Genomic DNA, 21,564 nt, shown 5'->3' on the forward strand with positions numbered 1-21,564 from the left:
TAAAAAATGGGGGGAGGACAGGGAGGACATTTGGAGCGATGGTGTTTTTCTTCCTAAGTGACCATTACATGTGATGGGCTCTGCTCTCCTGGGGATAGCTGAACATCTGTCTGCCCATGGGAAGAAGTAAAGTAATTCCTTGTTTTGTGTTGCTTTTGTGTATAGGGCTTTTGCTTTCCCTCTTAAGCTGTTTTTATCTCAATCCATGAGTTTTCTATCTTTTACCCTTCCAATTCTCTCCTTAATCCTGGGGGTTGGAGAGTGCCCAGCAACTGCATTGGGCTTGGCAGCTGGCTGCGCTTAAACCATGACACCTGTGCAGCTACAGTTTTCAGGCGTAACTTTGTCCACACCAAAGAAGCAAAACAACTGTAACCTTTATTTCCTAATAGCCTGCAAACAGCACCAGAGTAACTGGTTTCTAAACTGACTGAAATAAGAAATATGTTCATCTTAATTATACTGCACATAAATACTACAGGATATAGCTAAAACAGATGCATTTAGATGAGGAATAATGTGAATGCTACTACTGCAGAGCTTTATACAGGAACAGTTTCATGCTGTTTTTCAGAGGTACACTTAAATAACCAGTCAAGCTCTAACGGCGATTACATTTAATTATTCTGTATTTAGTATTAAAAAGTCAACACCTATTCACAGAGGTCCAGGCTCAGCAACACCGTTTTCCATGACAGAAGACTGTAATACTACAAATGCCCATGCATCTGAATAGCTTCATTCACCTGAATAGTCCTACTGACCTCAACACTGGCAGGACTGAAACCCAATAAGACAGTCACAGATGAAACAATCTCTAATTACTGTCTCTTGAGTTGATACACTTCCAAAGAATCAGGGAGGGGGGAAAAAAAAGAACCCAAAACCAAGGAAGTCAGGGAATAATTCCACTCCTACAAAGAATTTAGATCACACTAATGCATCTTTTCCATAAGCAAACCTTCCTAATGTAAAAAGCCACTGAAAACAAGTCAAAATGAATATTGTTTTCCCTTCAATTCATGGCAGAGCTTGGTTCTGCTGTTACTTGAATGAAGAGTGTACAAGGTACCTAAAAGATATGTCTGAGACAAGAAAATCTTCATGCTAGTGCCCTGACTATAAACCATCTGAATTCATCACACAGCACACACTGAACAGAGTAAACATTTAATTGGATGAGGGAAACAGAAAAACTGCCTTTTAACAGAAACTATCTTTTAACTACACCATTACTTTAATGATATTCAAAACAGCCATAGAAGTGAACTTTAAGGAAATACTGCAGAAATGTTTCATGTGGAAGAGCTACAGAAATCTGAATCTGTATTTGCCAGATCAGCTACATTTACAGTCATCCTCATACTGGTGCAAATAAGAGTCAGAAAAGCTGGCTGCACAAACCCATATTGGTCAAAGTGATGTACTTATGAAGACTACTAGAGCCTCCCCAGAAACACAACTTTGATAAATCTCCAGAGACCAGTATTTGACAAAGTATCTCAAGTGCAACAGGCATCTCATCTCTGCACATGAACGTGCACGGATGCTTCCCAATTACACTGCAGGTTGAGACGATTCTACTTCTAAATGCATTCCCCAAAGGAACAGGAATTACAATCCCAAGCTTATCTACACATGCTTTCTTGTTTTCATGTCTCCGTGTCTGTTCTCCTGATACCAGACTATATAGGGGAGTCACTGGAATCCAGTTACCAAGAGTCTGAAGGCAAAGAGGGGAGTGGCACTCCTTCTGAAATAGCTTAAAATCTCCCACTCAGCTCAACTACGTGCATAAAAGCTAGTCCAACAGATTTACACAGCAAATTCCACGCCTTCCACAGCACTTGCTTGAATAAAGGGACCAAAGTTTGATTCTTCCCTGTTTCAGGCCTTGGATTGTTTCTATTATCTTTAGAGCTTGAGGGAACGATCACTGTCATGCTCACAGATGCCTTTCACACTCCATTTTCACAGGTATAAAATATAGAGTGAAAAGCTACTGGCAGCCAGGCATGTAAAACATGCAGAAAAAACACAAACTAGATATAACTCTTCCCAGGCTAGAAACAAGTATATCTTAAAAGAACTTCCCATGAAAGCAACCTTATTTTTACTTCAATTAAAAACAAACCGGCTGGGTATTTCAGCTATGTCTTCTGATTGATGCAGAGTTCACCAGTCAGGTGTTAACCCTTTATCTCACAGAACCAATAATTCTGCAATTTCATAGTTTCTACAGAATTAACTAGCCTGGCACATCTGACAGAAAGCAAATCATCAGTGCTTCTTAGTTCAGGCCCCTACCATGCCATTTATAGCTGTGAAAACACTGACAATGTAAAAGTGCAGCTCCTTACTTCAAGAAGTGACATGACAAAGCCAGGATCATTCACGTTTGTATCTCTTCATGCACCCAGGTCAGACCTACATTTACTAGCACTGATCATCAACTTTAACAGCAGGACCTTAAAAGGAGCTGGACTCTTTGCACCATACCCTACTGAAAAATGACATTAAAAAAAGAAAAGAATAGTAATTGTGTCAACATGCAAGGCACAAAAATATCCAGTTCACTCTTCTACTTGGCAGCAAAAGGTTAAATCTGTAGAAGTTGCAGGCTTTTTCCAGTTGTAAGCAGAAACTGCCGGTGTGCCGACGACACAGCCATATAAAGTACGATCTTACAGATTAACCCATACTTTAATCTACTAAACCTATTGAAACAGAGAACACACACCCCCCCCAAAAAAACCCCAAAAACAAATGAAACCCCAAAAAACAAAACAAAAACCACAAAAAAAAAAAATACACACACACACAAAAAAAAAAAAAAAAAAAAAACCCTACCGAAAAAGAAAAACCCCAGAGTAGCTTAACCCACACTATGGTCCAGATCCACTAGCATACCTTTTTAGTAGGTTCTCATACATTTCAAACTTTGTAATCCTTTTCACGAGAAGGTGCTAGTTAATGTGGATTGTATCAGCTTGAAAACTCAAGTAGAGATCCTCAGTTACATCTTCTGGGGAAAGGGAGCTTTAAGTCAGTATTCTGCTTCCAAAACACTGAGCTCACTACCTCACAACTATCTGAGGCTAGTATAAAAGCTGAATGGACAGAGAAAATAATACAGCTCTGAACTAAGTAATGGCCCACTTGAGCCAGATAACAAACTAATGCTTTTCCAAGTCTATTTGCACTCTAAGATTCTTACAGGTTATCTATCTTCTCTTTCACTCACTTGCTTTTCCAAATACAAAGGTGCCAAAAATAGTAAGAGAGACCAACAGTCTCTCCTGCTTTTGGCCAAAGTATTAACTTTACTGAAATTCTGACCTTTTAAACTTGTTACATTGTGCTTTCAATCTCACTAAAATACAGTGACCCAAATTATTCCCTTATATGAAACCCATCAACTTTGGTCACACTGCTCCTTCCTTTTCACAGAATACATGGAAATCAATAAAGGAAGCCTAAAGTCTTGTCTTTTATAACTTCAGATACCAGGCAATGGAATAACTTTATTGTGTCTTTTGCACAGCACATGCTTTCCTATTCAAAGTAAGTAGCTCCACTTCTCATTTAGAAGAAGTACATGTTATGTACCAACACAGAGTCAACTTTGGTTCCCACACATCCCGAAAACCCACCAATACAAAGCAGAGAAAATGTAACAGGATTTTTCATGTTTGTGAAAGAAAAGACAAAATTACTATTGCTAGGAGATTCTGCTAATGCCTGTTTTGAGTAGACCAACCCTCTTTGCAAGTATTCAGTCAGGCTGAACCTGGGGAAAGTCATTGAGACAGTGGCTCTACCATCCAGGCATTAGCCTCTCTGCACATAAAAAGGTCTGCTTTAGTTGCTTCATCTGAGAAGAATCTCAATGGAATATGTATTACATGCTTGGATAATACAGAAAATACAACAATGGAGTGGCTGACAACTTCAGAAATAAAACAGCACAACTGGAGAGGCAGTGAAGTATTTCTCAGAGACATTTATTTGGTGGAAGAAAAAACATGTTCAACAATTAGAACCCAAAGTGCTAATAATTAAATGTAATGTACATTACAGTACTGAAGCTTTTTAACTTCATGTAATCATTGATTGTGTGCATTTAGAAAGTGTTCACTGTGTTTTGGGAGCCTGTAAGATTCATTCAGAATTTAAGAAAAAAGTAATTCTTGCCTTATGCCCGAAAGAGAGCTGTAAAGAGAGCTGTTGCCCCTTGAGAAAGCATCCTTAGCATAGCAGTCTTCTCCAGTCAGCACTGGGTGCAGAAGTCTGGCACTTCACCACAGTCAGTGGAGACTCTGGCCTACCAGGAAGATTCATGACAAAAGTGGGAGTGTATTGCTACATTCCTGTCTTCTGCAAGTCCTAGCTCCCATAACAGCCTGCCAGTAATAGCCATATGCAGCCTCTGAAGCTATGCCAGGTGTCAGCTTATCTCCAGGAAACCATAGGCTGACACATTGATCAGAATCAAAAGTATGATTTACGAGACCACACTTTACTCCACCCTAAAGCCCTAAGACCTGCACTATATGGCTTCTTTTCTGAGAAAATAGGTAGACTGTTTTACAGGTAACTTGGTATCATACATTCATTCAAACATCAAAATACAAATAACTCCTATTTGCTGAACAGAATTAACAATACAGCATCTTGAAAGCAGTAAAATCCTTATCATGACTTTCTGAACAACTTTCTTATACTAATTCATTTCATTCTCCCAAGGAGTACCAGGGGAAAAAAAGAAACTTCCCCAAGGATTAAAGCAATCAGTTGCATATGTCTTTTCATGTATTTTAAAAGATCTTGCAGATGCTGTGCTACTGATTTTGGCAAGCTTTGCCATCTTAGGAATGCAAATCAGCTGCAAAGGCATGTCCTCAAGATTTCCAGATCACATGTAACATAAAATGTGATTAAAACACTCTTTAGGAGAGAATCACTATCAGTACATAATGCATAAACAAGAGTACCCCTATTCTATCTCTACATACAGCAGTAGTACACTCAGCATGTACACTCAGTAGTGAAAAAAAAAATCCAATAAAACAATTAGAACACAATTATTAACATGTCCACACTAATTTTACACAGCAAATTAGTAAAATGGCTTTAGAAACAGACAACTCCATTCATATCATGGTTCATGTCACAATGGAATTTCAGGCATTCACATTGCTGAATACAACAATTTTCATCAAACCATAAAATTAAATTGCAATAGTTTTAGAGAAGAAAAAAAGAACCTACAAAACATGCAAATTGTACCTTCCAGTGAATAGTAATACTTTTTCAGGCAGAATGCACTGAAAGACCAAGCATCTTTCAAGAAAAGAGTAAAATACCGGCCAAGTTCATTATCCATTAAAATTACTTGAAATGTCAGGAGATGCAGGTCTAAGCTGTCTGTGCTGAACTGAAAAGTGCCACTCATGTATACTGACAAGATACACTGCAAAGCCAAAGGCAAGGAGGCAAGGGTGAAGGTAGAGAGGCCAAACTGAGTGAAAGAAGGGACAGAGCTTGAGCCTGACTTCCTGACACTTCTGAGAAGCAAGCACAAAGACTCACTGACATTTTCTATTTTGTATTAGGATCCTATATACTTTTCCTAAGGTAAAAGAGAGAGAAAGAAGGAGTTTTAAACTCCCCTTTTTCTGTCTCAGTCCATTTCCCCGGTGCCAAGAGGAACCAGAGAGGTCCCAGTAGGCAGCTTTTGATGTTTGAGGCATACTTGCCTCATAGAACAAATGGAAGCAATCAAAATGATGTTTGGACCTTCTATCAAAACTCTCACTTTGGTCCTGTTCTTCTGCTGTGAGAAAAATTCTGCCTAAATGTGACGATCTTCAACCTGTTCACTTTTCCAATCACTTGCCTGCAACATAATGCTGAACCCAGCTCACTCCAGCCTGAATAACAAAGTGAGGGTTGTGTTTTGATTTTCAAGCAGTATACCTAAACCATTTTATTTTAAAACCAGAAAAAACTGACTTTTCAAAGGCTGCTTTTAATAACCTGAAATTGAAACTGGTAAAAACAAACTCAATTCAGTTTATCTTCAGTGTTGTTCACAAAACACATGAACTGAGAAGTCTTGCATTTTTTTGCTTGGTCTGTCTCTCGAGAACTGTGATTCAGTAACTCTCCTTTTAGGGTTGCAGTTTTTACCCAACCATGTGCTGCTACTGTTTCAATAGAAAAACTGTTTGCACTAAGGCAGTAGGAACCAGGCTCTTTATTCTGCTATATCCTGTACACTGTAGCATGTAATATCTGGCTGCTCTAAGACTATTATATTTTCATGGAAAATTCAGAACTGAAGTAAGAGAGTGTTTTACATGTATTACACAAATACACTTTGTCTTAGATGCACAAATTAGACCAATTACCCTTCCAGTCCTAATGGTACAACAAAGTGTTCTCACTAAGCAAGAAAGCAGAAACAAAATCTTACACCTTTCATGCTTTTGAAAAGAAATCCAGTGCTGCTATAACATTACTAAAATTTCCTCAGGGGAGGAAAAAGACTCAGCCTAGACAAATTTTTTCTACGTGGACAGAAATTATGTATACTCCAGGCAGCCCTCATTTCTTCTACTTTGAAAAAGACCCACCACGGCACACAAAAAATTGCAAGGCTTCTTCAGCAGGACAGTGGCTAGACAAAACTCCCGAGCCCTGCCTCATGCCCTCAATCATTGTCTGCGACTGCAGAAAACTCCCATACTGACAAAACTCCTTGTCTGCAAACCTTCTCAGTTTCTGGGCAGACTCCCAACGTTGTTACATGACTACAAAAGGCGTAACTCTTCCTCCCACTTAATTTCTACAGAGCTCGCAGCAGCAGGCCGCAGGCTGCGTGCGTGCTCCCAGCTCCCCACCCCGCAAGCGGAGCGGCCCCATTGGCCCCTATCTGAGCCTGGTTCGCTTTAGGGAATTCCGGCCGCCCTCCCCTTTTCCCGGGGTCACGTTTCGCTGCCGCTGCGGCGAGCGCGACCAGCCAAACACAAGACCAATCCACATAAACGAGTTTTCAGACTTAGCAAAACGCACAAAACAAGGGCGCAGGGAACCACAAACCTACCTATGGAAGCCATCGTGACAGCTGCTCCCCCGCGGGGCTGTGCGAAATTGTCCTTCCCTCCCTCCGTGCCGCATACTGCCTGTGGCTCACCGAATCGAGGCAGCGGGGCGCGCCGGCCCGCCACGCAAAGCCTTAGGAAAAACAATTGCCCTCATTTGCCAGCACTCGCCACTCTCCCTCGCGTGTTAGAACTTCACCGCAAAGTGGGTTCCAGTGTCTGCGGCGAAAGAAGCACAGGCTCCCTTGTCTCAAAACAGCCAGCCAGATGAAGAACGGCCACAGTTCACTTCGTAGAGGCAGAAAGTAATTCCCCGATAGTTGTTAGATTAGGCTTCCCGCTCGCTCTTCAGCTCGACTGCCCATTCAGTGTATGCCCGCTGTGCTGACTCCACCTCATTTACGTTTGACTTGTTCCCTCCCTTTCCCCGCCCGGCTCTCACCGCCTGTTCCACGCAGAGCTCCGCTCCCAGCGGGTCCTGTGCTCCGCGCAGCGCCGCGGGGGCCAGGGAGACTGGGAACTTGGGTTGGAGGGAGAGGTTGTGTGTGGTGGTAATTTGGTTGATTTTGGGGGTTTTCTTTGAGTGTTGGGGGCCGGGTGTTGTTCTTCCCCCACCACTTCATTTGACCTCACTTATTTTGTTTCTTTCAGAGAGATGCAAGACAACGGAACCGACAATTGTTAGAATAGTGCTTTTTAATGTTGACCAAAGCCCAGCTACTCTATTACACCAAAATGGCCCAACACTCTCGGATAAATTTAACATCCAGAACTCTGAATAAAGTTTTACTCGCTTCCCAAGTCTTACTGTGTTGCATTCAACATCCCACTTGCACTGTTCTGAACAGGTTTTATTCACAGGTCAGGAAGACGAGTGGAAACACTGCAGCTCCACAATGAGCAGCACGTTTCCTTTTCAGATTGTTCATCAGAGCCCAGCACACCGTATTTTCTGAAAGGATCACTGCAGGAAATTACTAGATCTAGATAGAAACAAATACAACCATTTAAAACTTTCCCATTATGAATTATTCTATTGCTTTCAAATTTCTACCGGCACCATGTTTTGAATGCATGTACTAAACCATTTTGATAATATTAAAATACACAAGCTGGCTTGGTTATAGAGATGAGTACTGGTAAAGTAATTACATTTTGCTTTCTTTCACAGACCATAATGTAAATCAAACTACTCCTTCATAAGAATATTCATTCCTACCACTGTTTTCCTTCATAGCAGCTGCTCCTATTAAACATGTTGCATAAAGATTGCACGCAGAAGAACCAAAATAGCAAAGGTTAGTTGTGATATACACCATATTATCAGGTAAAAAGAAGAGAAAATCTTGCCACAGAGTCAGAAGAGGTTATTATGGTTCAGAAGTGATATCAGTTACTTTGAATAATTTATTATACAACCACACTTCGTCTTGGATGCTTCCAGGCAGAGCCAGATGCAGTCAAAAAAAGTGTTCACACTCCTATAAAGAATAATGACTAGAGAAAATTTCTCTCCATAGAAAACATCCCTGTCTCTACATAAAAAGCACTGTAATCACTGGACCTTTGGATATCTCATTTCTTTCCTGATTTTCAAATCTTGACAGCTTTGCTTGTTTGGCTATATACACTTGCTGAATTAGAAGATGTTCTGGGTTGACTGTATGATGCTTTTATCCCCAATCATCTGTTCTGTTTATGCTGAATAATAAGTTTTGCACCTTTAAGACTTGTTCTGAGAGTGAAGCGGAGGAGAAGAAGCGTGCAGTTTGTTTTCAGAAACTGCACTCACTCTTCCACATTCCTTCTCCTGGACTGTGTTGTCCGTGGATGAACAGACAGCAGGACAGAGCTCTTCTTTGCTTTTACTTAGTTTTAGCTAGCCAAGGCAAAGAAGTTCCCTGGACTGTGGGGTTTTTTTCCCTGTTCTTTGGACCTGTTTAAAACTGCTCTGGACTGAACACCCAGAGGAGCACCAACAGCTCGCACCTGTGGCCCACCGGGCTAGGCCTGGGCCGTGGCATTTCCAGTGCCGGAAGGACTGAAGAGAGACTCAGTGAGCGAAGCTGCAACCCAGGGAGGGGACTTCCTGAGTTTGTCTCTCTTTTGGAGCAGCAAGAGGTTTTATTGTTTAATATTGTTTTTGTTTTCTTGTTTAATAAACAGTTTTTTCCACTTTTCTCCAAGGAGGTATTTTTTCCAAACCGTTTGGGGGAGGGGCTGACTGAATCTGCTTCCTAGAGGAACGCCTTTGGGGGTTCTCTCCCAGATTTGCCCTGAACCAGGACAGAAGGGAACAAGAATAGTAACCTTTAACAAAGAAGATAACAGTGGTCTGAGATGACGTATGAAGAAGGTTGGTTAAGTAAGAAACTTACTGTCCAAAGTATTATAAGGATGTAATGTAAGCAGAAATCATGTAATTAAAATATTAATATAATTGAGTTTTGCCAGCATTTATCAAATTCATCCTTTTAAAAGATTTTTTGCATGGATCCTTCTAACAGACTCAGTTATACTTAAGGGGCTACTCATCAAGAAAAACCCTCTGACATGGACAATTAATAACAAACAAAAGGGCACATAATAAAAATCTCACCTTTTGCTTCTTTTTCTGTCACAAATTCAAAGTTTCAACCAGATGAGACTTTCTTCTCCAAAGAAGAAAAAAGTCTGAAACTCTAAAGCCAGAAGATAGAAAGGGCAAGGTTGATTGCATACAAAAGAAGAGTTAGGAAGGGAAGAAAAAGCAGTGTTGGATGTCTCCAGTGAGGAACTGATTTGATTTAGGTCAGTGTGTAAGGTACTGCCATCTCAAAAGGCAAAAGTCTGTTATTTGGCAAGAAGAATTGGTTTCCTGGCTGTTCCAGGCACAGCACAGGAAATCAGGATCAGGTCTTTCAATCTCTGCCAGGTGGTACCAGTATACAGTTCTCCTAGATATAGGACATAAGATTCCTGGTTTGATCAGAACCATTACACTGCAAATTGTAATGAAAATAGTTTAAAACGTAGGGCTTGAATTGTAACATGCACCTTTGTCCAGCAAGAACTCCTGAAGCGAAGTGGCTATGCCATGTTTTTCATACAAATTCAGCAAACGCCACAATTTGTTAAGGAATGTCATGTGTTTCTCTCCTGCTCTGATGATTGACAGGAATGTAGGTGTCAATGTCAAGAAGATTGCTCATTTTGGATTTTGTCCACAAGATGCCTGAATATAAATGGCTTTGTGAAATAACATGCCTAACTCAGGCATAGAAAAACACAGATTAATTTGGTTTTCTCCTCCTCTGCAAGAGGGAATAAACATGAAGAGAATTAACATAGGGGAGAACAGCATCCTAAAAAACAAAGACCAATATGACCTTTAGACTATAAACAATTAAGTAGAACTGAATGTGTATTTCCTCTCTGTTCCCACTCAACACTGGAAGGTCTGTCATTCTGAAACTACAGAATATCTTTAACTTGTGAATGCAGTAGACAGACCCTCCCATTCACTCAAACACAGGATCATTTAAAACTGTATTTTTTTTGAAAACGTGTGCTCACAGCTGTACTTTGATTTTTGGAGCTCTCTTCTTCAGCCTTCCCTCAAACTACATGGATTAATCTGCCACATTACAGTCATGAAGTGCCACGTCATATAGTGGGAGGCCTCACCCTGGAAAAGCTGAAAAAAATTTATAGAATCATAGCAAGAGCAGTAGTCGTTCCCATGTTTTTTGTTAATTTAACCTTTTCCAAACAAAGTGACTAGTGACATCTCAAAAATGTATGCTATGCACATGCACTGCTAACAAGCAACCTCAGATATGTGTAAAAACAAACACATCTGCCAGGATGTCTGCTCATCCAATCACGTATTTCTATTAAAATTGTTTTTAAGTTTCTGTCAATGGTTTATTGTTTGCATCTTCAAAAGAAGCAAATATTAGTGATGGGTTTCTCAGCTTCACATTATTTTGGATTTTATATATGTGTAAGATATTATTCATTGATATTTCAATGAATATATACAAAGATAGTTATTTATCAAATGACTGATTTATGTGGGGAAATGCATTACTTTTTCCCATGGAAAGCAAAAGAAAGAGAAACAAAACTCTCTAAAACAGAATGCTTTAAAAACCTTTCAAGTAATCACTTTTTCAGTGGTTCTTAGCAAGAAAAAAGAAAGAGGAAAAAACCAAAACCAAACCACCACCACCCACCAGTGTATTATCAGGGTGCATTTCAAATTTAACTGAAGAGGCACATATGCTTTGAGACCATGATCAAGTAACAATTGAAGCATTGTATAAACACATTTTTCCCATGTAATATTTGATTATATAAACAACTTTTTTTGGCATTTGGAAATTCAGAATTATACAGATTATTTTATTGCCTGAATTTTAGAATTTTTGAGCTCTGACAGATACTAGTGAACATAACAAGCAACTGTGTTCAGCACCCTTGGAAGTGCCAAGTGCCATCATCTTTTCAACTAATAAATGCATATTCCAAGTACAGTCAGTTATCTTGTATGGCAAGTATTAAAAAAAAACACACACAAAAAAAAAAAACAAAACAAAAAAAAAAAACAAAAACCTACCACAAAAATAAACAAACACCAGAAAATGCTACTGCTTTCTCTCTAGAGAAAATGCCTTTGGATTAGAGCTGCAGGAAGGATGAAAGCTGCAGGCTGCACAATTAAACTTTCAGATGTATTGGTTCCTGGATGAAAATATAACAGGTAATAACGTGTCTTATGAAAAACTTCAAGTTTTTTCTCAGTTAATAAATCCTTTTGAAATAAGGCAGTTGTTTCATTTTCAGTTCACAGTGGTATGAAAAGTTAATCAAGACAAAACATACAGACTGGATTAAAGTGTGGTGCCTCAAATAAGGGAAGTGCATAGAGGGTGGGTGGGTTCTTGATGAAGAACCCAATCAGCAGTTGCTTGATTTAATGCTAGTAGTGAGGGATCAAGGATCACTCAGACTTGTTGAGGTACCATTGATGAAAGATGCAAGAGACTTTAAAGATGTCCCAAGCTAGAAACCTTATTTCATATGAACTCCTGTAGGAAAACTCCTTTGTCACAAGATCTGCCATTCCTTTAATGCAGTTCAACATTTGAATTCAGGCCAAAACAAATGAACGAGAAAGTAGAGAGCCCCTTTCTGTATTTAGGGTCTCCAATACTTGGATACTTATTTCCCGTGAGAAAACTTTGCTGGTTGAGGCAGAAGACTCCATATAACTTTTCAGAAGTGTCTTGGTTCAAATGGATAATGCAGGCAGTGCCAAGGGACCTCTGAAAGGGCCATTTCTAGGAGAACAGTCTCAGTTCTCTGATTTACATATCTATCAGCACTTTGCCCACATTGAATGAAAATTCATCCATTAAAACAAACAAATCAATGTAAATACTTGCACAGAAAATTAAACACACAGTATAAAACAAAGTCTTTCCAAATCAGTATCTGATTCTATCTCCAAAGCAGTTTTAACAGGGCAGTTTTAATGGTTTAAGGCCCATTCTGATTTATGATCACAGTGTTTCTGTCCAGATGCAAATCCTGCTACAAAAGCAAGGGAGGGAGGAAGAGGAGACAGTGAATAGTTTCATAACATCTCTTCAATGTAATGTTTGAAGAATCTATCGGTGGGAAATACTAAAGGTAAGAAGATTTTTTTTTGAGTTTTAGGCTTGGCTAAGATAGACCTCAAGACTGGAGAAAAATATGCTTAGCAAGATAATAGAAGGTTTTAAGCTTAATAATGGTGTATTGTTTATTGTTAATAGAAGGCATACATGCAAGCATTGTGTGAACCAGGTGTACATGTGCGCTTTTAGTGATTGGCTAGAACAATTGTCTGTAAACTTTAGCAATATGCTATTGGCTAGAAAGCTTTTTAAATGCTCTGTAACAAAGAAATCTTTGGCTGCTGCTGGTTGTACGTGAGCTGTTGCCATCTTTCTATTGTCTTAACCATGTAATGAGGCTGATGCTGCAGTAAAGCTCAAGGAATGTATCCCAACAGTCCCATCCTGTTTGTGAAAAAACCTCCAAATACACCTATCTTCTTTTTTTTCCCCTTCAAATTCCTCAGTATCACAGAGAAGCTGCACATGGAATTATATATATGTGCACTAGATTATGCATTCTGCTAGCACAGTATTTTCCATGACCATCTGTCGTACTTGAATTTTTCTTATGTTCAACGTGATGTTCAATATGTAGGTCACAGCAGACTGTGTCCCTTTGCAGAAGTTTAACTCGGGGAGCTGTAAGAACAATTAATCATGAAATATCTTTGTCTTAACATAAGCACCAGATTTGAAGAATCATTGAGTCTGTGATCCGATACAACACTGGCTACAAACCAAAATGTATTCATGTTCTGGAATATTTTATCAAGCTAGAGTATCCAAAACCAGTGGAAGAGAGAGTATATTTTAGAAAATGAGTTTTCTTATGAAAATCCAGTAACGAGAGTGGTCTATTTTGTCAGCTTTAATGTATCACCCAAAGAAAACACCCATTTATATTGTCCCACTGTTTTATCATCACATACTATCTGCCATGGACTTGGCATGCCCTAGCTTTTTATATTCAGTTATGTATAATAATATTCCTTTCTCCTCTGAATCAATGACATATTAGAATGTTTGCTCAGTGGCTAATATATGTACAGATTTTTTTAAGTTTTATGTAGAAACATATAGATGTAAACAAAACCTGTCCATATCTAGCTAACTAAATGGATTAAACTCTAAATAATTTCATCTCTAAAGCTTTGGGAAGTTAAGTAGTATAGACTGGGACAGTTCCTCCCATGAAAATCTCAGTCAAACTGAGGCAGGAGGGGGCGGGGGAAAAAGCTCAATTACAGCTGATTATCAAATAGCTCAGTTGTAGACACTTACACTGTAAGGATTGTAGTTAATACCACTCAGTGGAGGCATAGACTACAAGTATTTTAAGTTATTTTCAGTTTCAGTTCCATTCTACTGTTACAAGAAATTTTCCACCATTCAAATTGATATAAACCAAATGAAATGGTTAAACTTTTTAGCACATGAGATGGAATATTATTACTTTTTCTGTGAATTTAAACTACTAGAGTGAAATCACTGATAATAAGTGTTACTCATTTCTCTGCAGGCCAAAGAAATACAATATTTCCATGACTGTATTTGAAAGATATGTTGAGAACGGTATTATAATCAGTGGCACAAAAGGAAAGAGATCTGTGACAATGAAGACTTGAAAACACATCAAGTCATCTCCAACCTTCCTGCAATAAAAACTTTGTATAAAGATTAGTTTTACTGAGCTGAATGTCTCAATGAAAGTAACCCAGAGATAGAAAAGTGTGATAGATCATAGTACATTGTATTGACTTCAGTCTTTACAACAACCAAGAAGTGGTCTCTGAACATTTATGATTTTGCTTTACAGCATTCCAAATGCTCTTTCTGGAAGCCCTCATTAAGTTCATGCTGGTAGAATAATCCCAACAGGACATCCAAGTAATTTCCTGCTTGCTCCTGAAGCCTATAGAGGCTTCTTATGCAGTAGTAAATGGTGAAACATTAGGTGTTTAATTATAAAAATACTGTGTAGATGAACACTGTATTCAGCCACGACATAAACATGTCAAGGGCAATTGCAGGACAATGCAAAACATAACAGAAATCTGGTGTATCTGCTTTGCATTAAACCATAAATTTCCTTTCTCTACTTGTATTTTTTATTTTTCTTTGATAGCCTCAACAAAGAAACAAATGAAAACCCACTAAAATAAACAAAACATCAAAAAAAACCTAAACACAAAAATTACAATAGCAAAAATGTAAATGCACCTGTTTCCAGGAGGACAGAGTTTATGTTAAAGATCCACATAAGTGGATGCATTGATGTTCTAAGCAAATGAACCCAGATGTTTGGAAAAGTTTTGAATCTATTACTTGCTTTGGACATGTATGTCTTACAAAAACATACAAAAACAGGTAAGAGGAGGAGAGAAAGACAGGTATAAATGAATATTACATGAAAGCTTTTCACATTGTGGAAAAAGTTTTTGCCCATCATAAACAGGGAATTTTTCCCTTCACAAATTAGTTTCACTTTTATTCCCAAACTGACCCTCAGTTTAAAAACATGATATTTTTTTAATCAAAAAATTAAACAGTATGTATCATTTCCCTTGCAATTAAGACTGGAAGAAATGACAATCCTGGAATAACAGTATGATACCACAACAGCATAAAATTCTAATCGGTAATAGAATTATACAATAATAAGGCTGTTAGGTTGTGGGTTTGCTTTCCAATACATTTATTAAACAGCCATCACTCTGCTGGATGATGTAATATAGTAAGTCTATGTTAGTCAATGAGGGGAATTAGGGCTACAATGTCTCTGTCAGATAAAAACAGAGTCTGTATGAGAAAAATTGTGGAAATATTCCAGTATGTGGTTTTGAAGAGCTCCACAATGGCATGTGGAGAAAAATTGCCCTTTCTAAAATTTTTAGAATAGATGCAGCTCATACACAAGCTTTGGGTACAGTACGTAGTCTAAGCTCCATGGAAGAGATGAAAAGGCAAGGCTTTACACATGGTTGAAGGCTCAGAGATTCCTTATACTGGCAACAATGCTTTCAATTTGATCATTTGCACTGCTTGAGGTACACAAGTCTAGTTAGGCTGTTCAGAAAAGATGGGAAAAAGTGACATCATGTCTTCTCTTTGTCAGTACATTGATAGGATTATAGACAATTTTCCCTTGTTCCACAGATCCCTCTCCTCTGTTGCAAGACAGTGCCTGTTTGTGAATGCAGACCTTCTGCAAAGTTCTGTCTATGCTTTGACCAGGGCTGAAGAAGGGACAGTCTTCACATTTAGCCTCATGGGTGGAGTGGCAGGGCAGCGAGCCAGCATTCAGTCCCTGGGCAAAGAGCTTGCTACGCTTTTATATGTTATTTCTATATACAAAGGGACTTGAATTAGCTGTCTGCTGTCTGACAAAAGAGAGCCTTATAAGTTTCAAAATGGCCTACAAATAGTACTTCAGTTCCTTCACTGATATGTGGGATTCTCTCTCCCATGTAATATACATCAGCTATTGTGAAATTCCAGAGAGATGTATCTGGGTTCTACGTGGAACAGCCCTATTTTTTGAGGGATATTTATAAAACTAGCCAATTTATAGGCCACTAGCCAATTTATAGACCACTTAGGTTCATCTCAAGAAACAAGGTATCTTTCAAAGACAATTCAGAATGAACTCTGTGGGTGCTGTATTACTTTCAAGCTACGTAAAGTGAAGAAAAGGGCCATAAAACCATAGCAGCAAGTGATCACTGGAGCAGTAGCACTGACACAAAGTTGACTGCATGCATACAGACTGAGGTAGGTTAAATTTACACCTGTTTGATAAAGAACAAGGCTCTGAAATCCTGCATGCAGGACATCTCCAATAAATGTACAGGGAGAGTTAGGGCATAGCTAATGTAAGGGAGGCAGATACATAACACTACTAGATTGGAAAGAAATTAAGATTTCTAGGGATAACAGACCACTGTTTTGTAAGACTTTATTAAAGACAGTGTCCTTAAGTAAACAGGTTAAAAATCAGATGCATTCAAGATACTAGATACACAGTTTACATTAATAACTTAAGAGAGAATTTTTATATGTAAGGACTGGATGTCATTGCAATTACTGACTATTTTTTCTTTTAAAATATATACTTTTGTACTTTCCTAAAAGCACAACAGAATCTCTTGATATGGTAAGTGCTAATTACACTGAATGCTATTCTCCACAAGGAAACAGGGAAGAAATAACACAGTAATCCATCTAGATAATTGGTAACCAGGTTATGGCATCCTCTCTGGTAACTTAAAAAGCAGATAAATAGCAAAGCTGAGATGCAGAACAAAGCAATTTTGAATTCAAGGGTGATCTGAACTGAGACAAAAGTAGTAATATCTTAATGGCAGAAATTAAGACTCCAGAGTCCATGATGCAAAAGGCCTTACGCTGTTGAAAATCTCTGAAGAAGTCAGTATGTTTCCTGACTTTTACCAAGACAATGTAAGCATTTAAAAGAAGAGCTGGCTGCAAGGGAAAGTACTAAAAACTGAGGCTGTTAAGAACTCTAAGAGTGTGCACTTTGCAAGAGTTAAACCTTTATGGCAGGTGCATTAAAGCAGTCTCAACCCAGGAACAGCTGTGTCTATTCCCTTCAGATTCTTGGCCTCTTCAACACACAAAACATAACACTCTTGCTCAGGGCATGAATTAGGGATTAGTAGCAGAAATAAGAAGCACTTCTTGCAAAAGGAATCAGAAGCATAGAAGTACAGTACATACTTACTGTAGATACAGGCAATAATTACAGTAGAAGTGAAGAAGAAAAAGAAGAAGAAGAGGAAGAAGAAGAAGAATAATTTTAAAACATTTAAAGTATTATTCTTACTTGCCTCTGACAACAGAAATTTCTGTGCTCTGATGGGAAAATCACCCAATTAACATTTCTACTAATATTTCTAGGAGATGCTTGCAAACAGGTGTCTTTACTGCATGTTTTCTAGCTGACCCATCTCATACACTTTTAACCTTTAACTAATTAACAACTAACATCTTTAATGTCACAGTACATTACGTTTACAGCTAAAACCAAAGCTGCACGGAGATGAGCACTTAACCTGCAGCATTCAGTATACCTTGAGCTTCATTTTAAAACAGGCACTCAAAGGAACAATTGCCTACTTTTCTAATAGTTAGAATAATTATTATGAGTATCTAAAACCAGCATTTGAGAGAGGACATCATTTAAAATTAAGCAGGAGAATCAAAATAGAGAAACACATTGAAAGCCAAATAGTTTTCCAGGGCAAGTCTTAGCCCTTAGCAACATTAATAGAAACCATTTATCAACAAAGTTCAGTAGATCAACCTATAATTGATTTGATGAAGTTGTCCCCAGGGGGATATAAGCCACTAATTACTTAGAAGTAGGGAGAACCATAAAGAGATGTCTTGAACCAGGTAGAAGATTTTTCTAAAGATAATTTTATTCTGTGTTGACGTTACTTGCTTTCGACAACTATTAAGTGAGGCAAATTGAACGTAAAGGGTTTTTAAAGTTAAAATTGAAACACTCCTATTGCATCAAAACCCATCATCAAATTTATTGAAAAGTCTACTATCGAGATCCTCCTGGAGAAGACAGTCACAGCCTAAGCAGTAAAACTATACATAATATACATGAATTTTCATGTGAACATCACGTAATGCGTAAAATGAATGCCTGTGATTTTTATTCAGGTTTTAAATACATTAGCTGGCTTCCTGCTATGTCCAGCACTTTCTGATGCAGTCCAGAAAAACTTTTTTCTTTTAAATCCTATTGTTTTCAAATAATTTTGCACAAAAAAGGTGACAGGTAACAGTAGCTTAGCTGCTATTTTTAGTAGCAAAGAGTTAAGGCCTTGAAAATCATCCTTTATTATAAAAAATCGTAGCTAGATCATATATGTAATCATCCACTACCGACTACTTTCCCATGGTTGCACATTTACAAAGTGTATTATGGCAAAAAAAGCCCTCCAGAACATCCATTCCTCCAGTAAAGGATCTCCTTGACTTGAGCATAGCTACTGTCAAGTTCTATTCTCAGCTTCACTTTGCTGAGAATAGCTTTGCGCTTTTCACTTTTTCACTGGCCTGGAAAGATGGCAACATGAATATCACCCATCTTTCCTGAGATGGAGACAAAACCTGCTTAAAATCACGAAGAACTCAAGTCTCCTGATAGTGGTATTTTGACGTCATCAAATATCAGCAGAAAGATTAAGGAAACCATGCAAACACAGAGAGAGAACAAGAGCAGGATAGCCTTAAAGGCTGAGCTGCATTTCCTCTTATTTCCATTACACAGCTGTCTAATTGCTTCACACTAAATTTGCACAATGAATGTGAACATAGGACTCCCTGTTGGCAGTTAAAATCTGGAAGGTATTAAATATTTCTTGGATAATTCTTCATTACTCACTTGTTTTTGGTGTAATGAAAATAGGACTGCTAAAATCTGTTTCTTTGACTCGCATATCTAAATTCACCATTTGTATGTCCTACTTATAAACCACTGTTCTGTTAGTTGCCTTCATACACAGTTCATTTTCACATTACTTAGGAAAGAGGGGTACCTTACCAGAAATGGTTCTGTACAGCTCAGATGGGCTGCTGACCTTTTGGCTGGAGGTAATCTGCTGATGGCATGGTGGAGGTGCTGTCACTAGGAGAGAGGGAAAAGGGCAGTTCCTCTTCAGTAACAGCTAAAATGTTAATAGCGCTATTTAAATAAATAAATAAACAAACAAACAGTAATTTTCTTACCGTATGTCACCTCTGGTGACAGGGGAAAAGCTGATGTGAATGTGGCAGCTTCATTTCCATTTTTTATTGTGGAGAAGACTCCCCCATCTATTTCATCTTGGTAATGTACAACAATCATCTAAGAGAAGACACAAAAAAGCAAAATTATAGTGTGACGATTTTCACTTAACCCTGTGACACAGTGGAGCATTCTTCATCAAATTACAGAAGGCTTCTGTAATCAGATGCATAATGCAATCTACTGTTCCAGCAGAGAGATCTTGGAACACTGAAAACATGCAAACACAGAACAGACAAGAGCATCCTTAAACACTGAATTGCATTTATGAGGTGAATGCAGTTACTTGTTTTTATTGCCATGATGCAACTGCCCAATTGCTTCATATTAATTTTGGACACAGAACATAAGACTTCCTACTGGCCACTCACTTCAGTATTTAGTGAAAAATTCTTGATTGTTTACCTCCTTGGTCTTCCCTCCAGCAACCAGTGATCCTGGAATTACAGCCTGGTGACTAGCAGGAGACTTCATCCATCCACACCTGTTATAGGATGACTCCCCAGGAATATCATTGTCATACTGCCCAACACTTAACTTTCTGAGCCTTCTTCCTGTTGCATCATCATCTTGCATACCTGTTGCTGAAAACAGGCAAGCTGATTAAGAAACTATTTTTTTTCCAGATAGAACTATTTAAACAAACTTCACTATTCTGTCTGTAGTGACTATAAACAAGAATGTTCAAACTGTTTTACAAAACCACATAGGTGGGGAAAAGATACCAGTTGTAATTTCTTTGCTGACACCAGTTGGAAAATATTTGCAGTCCCCTTTGTTCTAGAGGAGTAAGTTAAGCAGCATGTTTCTCCTGATGCTCATTTTTGAAGCAATCACCCTCAGTGCAATTGGAAGAGCAAGCCAGCAGGGGCTGCTAAGGGCACTCGAAGAGAGGCCTCTCTGTGGAGAAACAACTCTCTGTGTCATTTCTGACACACAGTGAGTGGCTCTTGGCAGAAAAACAATTGCGGCTGTCCAGGGCTGCATTTCCCCCACCTTTCCCCTCCCAAAAGCAGATTATTTTTAGCTAAAACAGATCCTGGCCCTTATAAACTCAGTTCACTGTACACCTTTTGTGACACACACAGCAATCACACTTAATCACAAAAATTAGGTATTAGCTACACACAGAAGCTGTAATTCTTTTGAGGAACAGCACAGAAGACTAACCTCAACCAGCAGAACAATCCAGAATATTCAAGAATATAAAGCACTATTTGTTTCCAAAGACATTAAGAGCACATCACTAGATGCAGAGCTATGATTAGCAGGATTTTATACATGGTCATCCATTCCAAACAACAGGCACTTCCAGATTACTCCTGCAACAATTGCTTTTTCTACCCTTCTTAAATCAACAATAAGGATCCGTAGAACTTACTACTGGGTAGTCACTAAAACAACCACATGCATAGTAACTTTTCAAATACTCCTCTGAGAGCTTCTATGGTCTATATATATGCAAAAAGATCTTTGAGGATTAACTATTTCTCTTAAAAGAGCTGAGTATTTCCACAACTTCTTTTTCCATAATTTCTTTAATTGCTTTAATTGCTTGGTGTCATTTAAACCTTTACAGTAATTACCAAATGTAAGTATGTGTTGTTGAAGCACATCTCTTACACACCCTGATCATGGAGCCATAACACTAGGAGTCCAAAGTGTGTCCTTCATCTAAACCAGCAGGAGGACTTAATCAGCAACTTGGGTAGAGAAAAATGATAGCATACACCTTACACACACATCGATTTCCTAATCTGAAGTAGCTGATAGAAGCTAAGGTGTAAAATCTGGCATGCAGCATAAGAGTCTGTGTTATAGACATTCCACCTTGATTACACTACATAATTATAAAGCATTAATTCACAAATACATTTCTGTATAGTGGAACAGTTTTTATTCAAGCCTGAAACAGAGACAGGGATTTTAGACTAAAATCCATGATACTTAACTGGTTCTGCATTGACATATGTATGTATCAACCTGAGTA

General features: G+C 38.5%; 1 protein-coding gene across 1 annotated transcript in view; it reads right to left on the reverse strand.

Moving 5' to 3' along the window:
* TNS3 (tensin 3) overlaps nt 1-21,564 on the reverse strand; it is a 136,214-nt gene that overhangs the window by 28,488 nt on the left and 86,162 nt on the right. The window contains exons 16-18 of the mRNA XM_053993578.1: nt 19,980-20,158; nt 19,517-19,634; nt 19,332-19,415 (exon numbers count right to left, since the gene is read on the reverse strand). Of these exons, the coding sequence (XP_053849553.1) occupies nt 19,332-19,415; nt 19,517-19,634; nt 19,980-20,158 (381 nt within the window). The remainder of the gene's footprint in view (nt 1-19,331; nt 19,416-19,516; nt 19,635-19,979; nt 20,159-21,564) is intronic.

The sequence above is a fragment of the Vidua macroura genome, chromosome 1 (genome assembly GCF_024509145.1).
Source record: "Vidua macroura isolate BioBank_ID:100142 chromosome 1, ASM2450914v1, whole genome shotgun sequence".
Classification (NCBI taxonomy): Eukaryota; Metazoa; Chordata; class Aves; order Passeriformes; family Viduidae; genus Vidua; species Vidua macroura.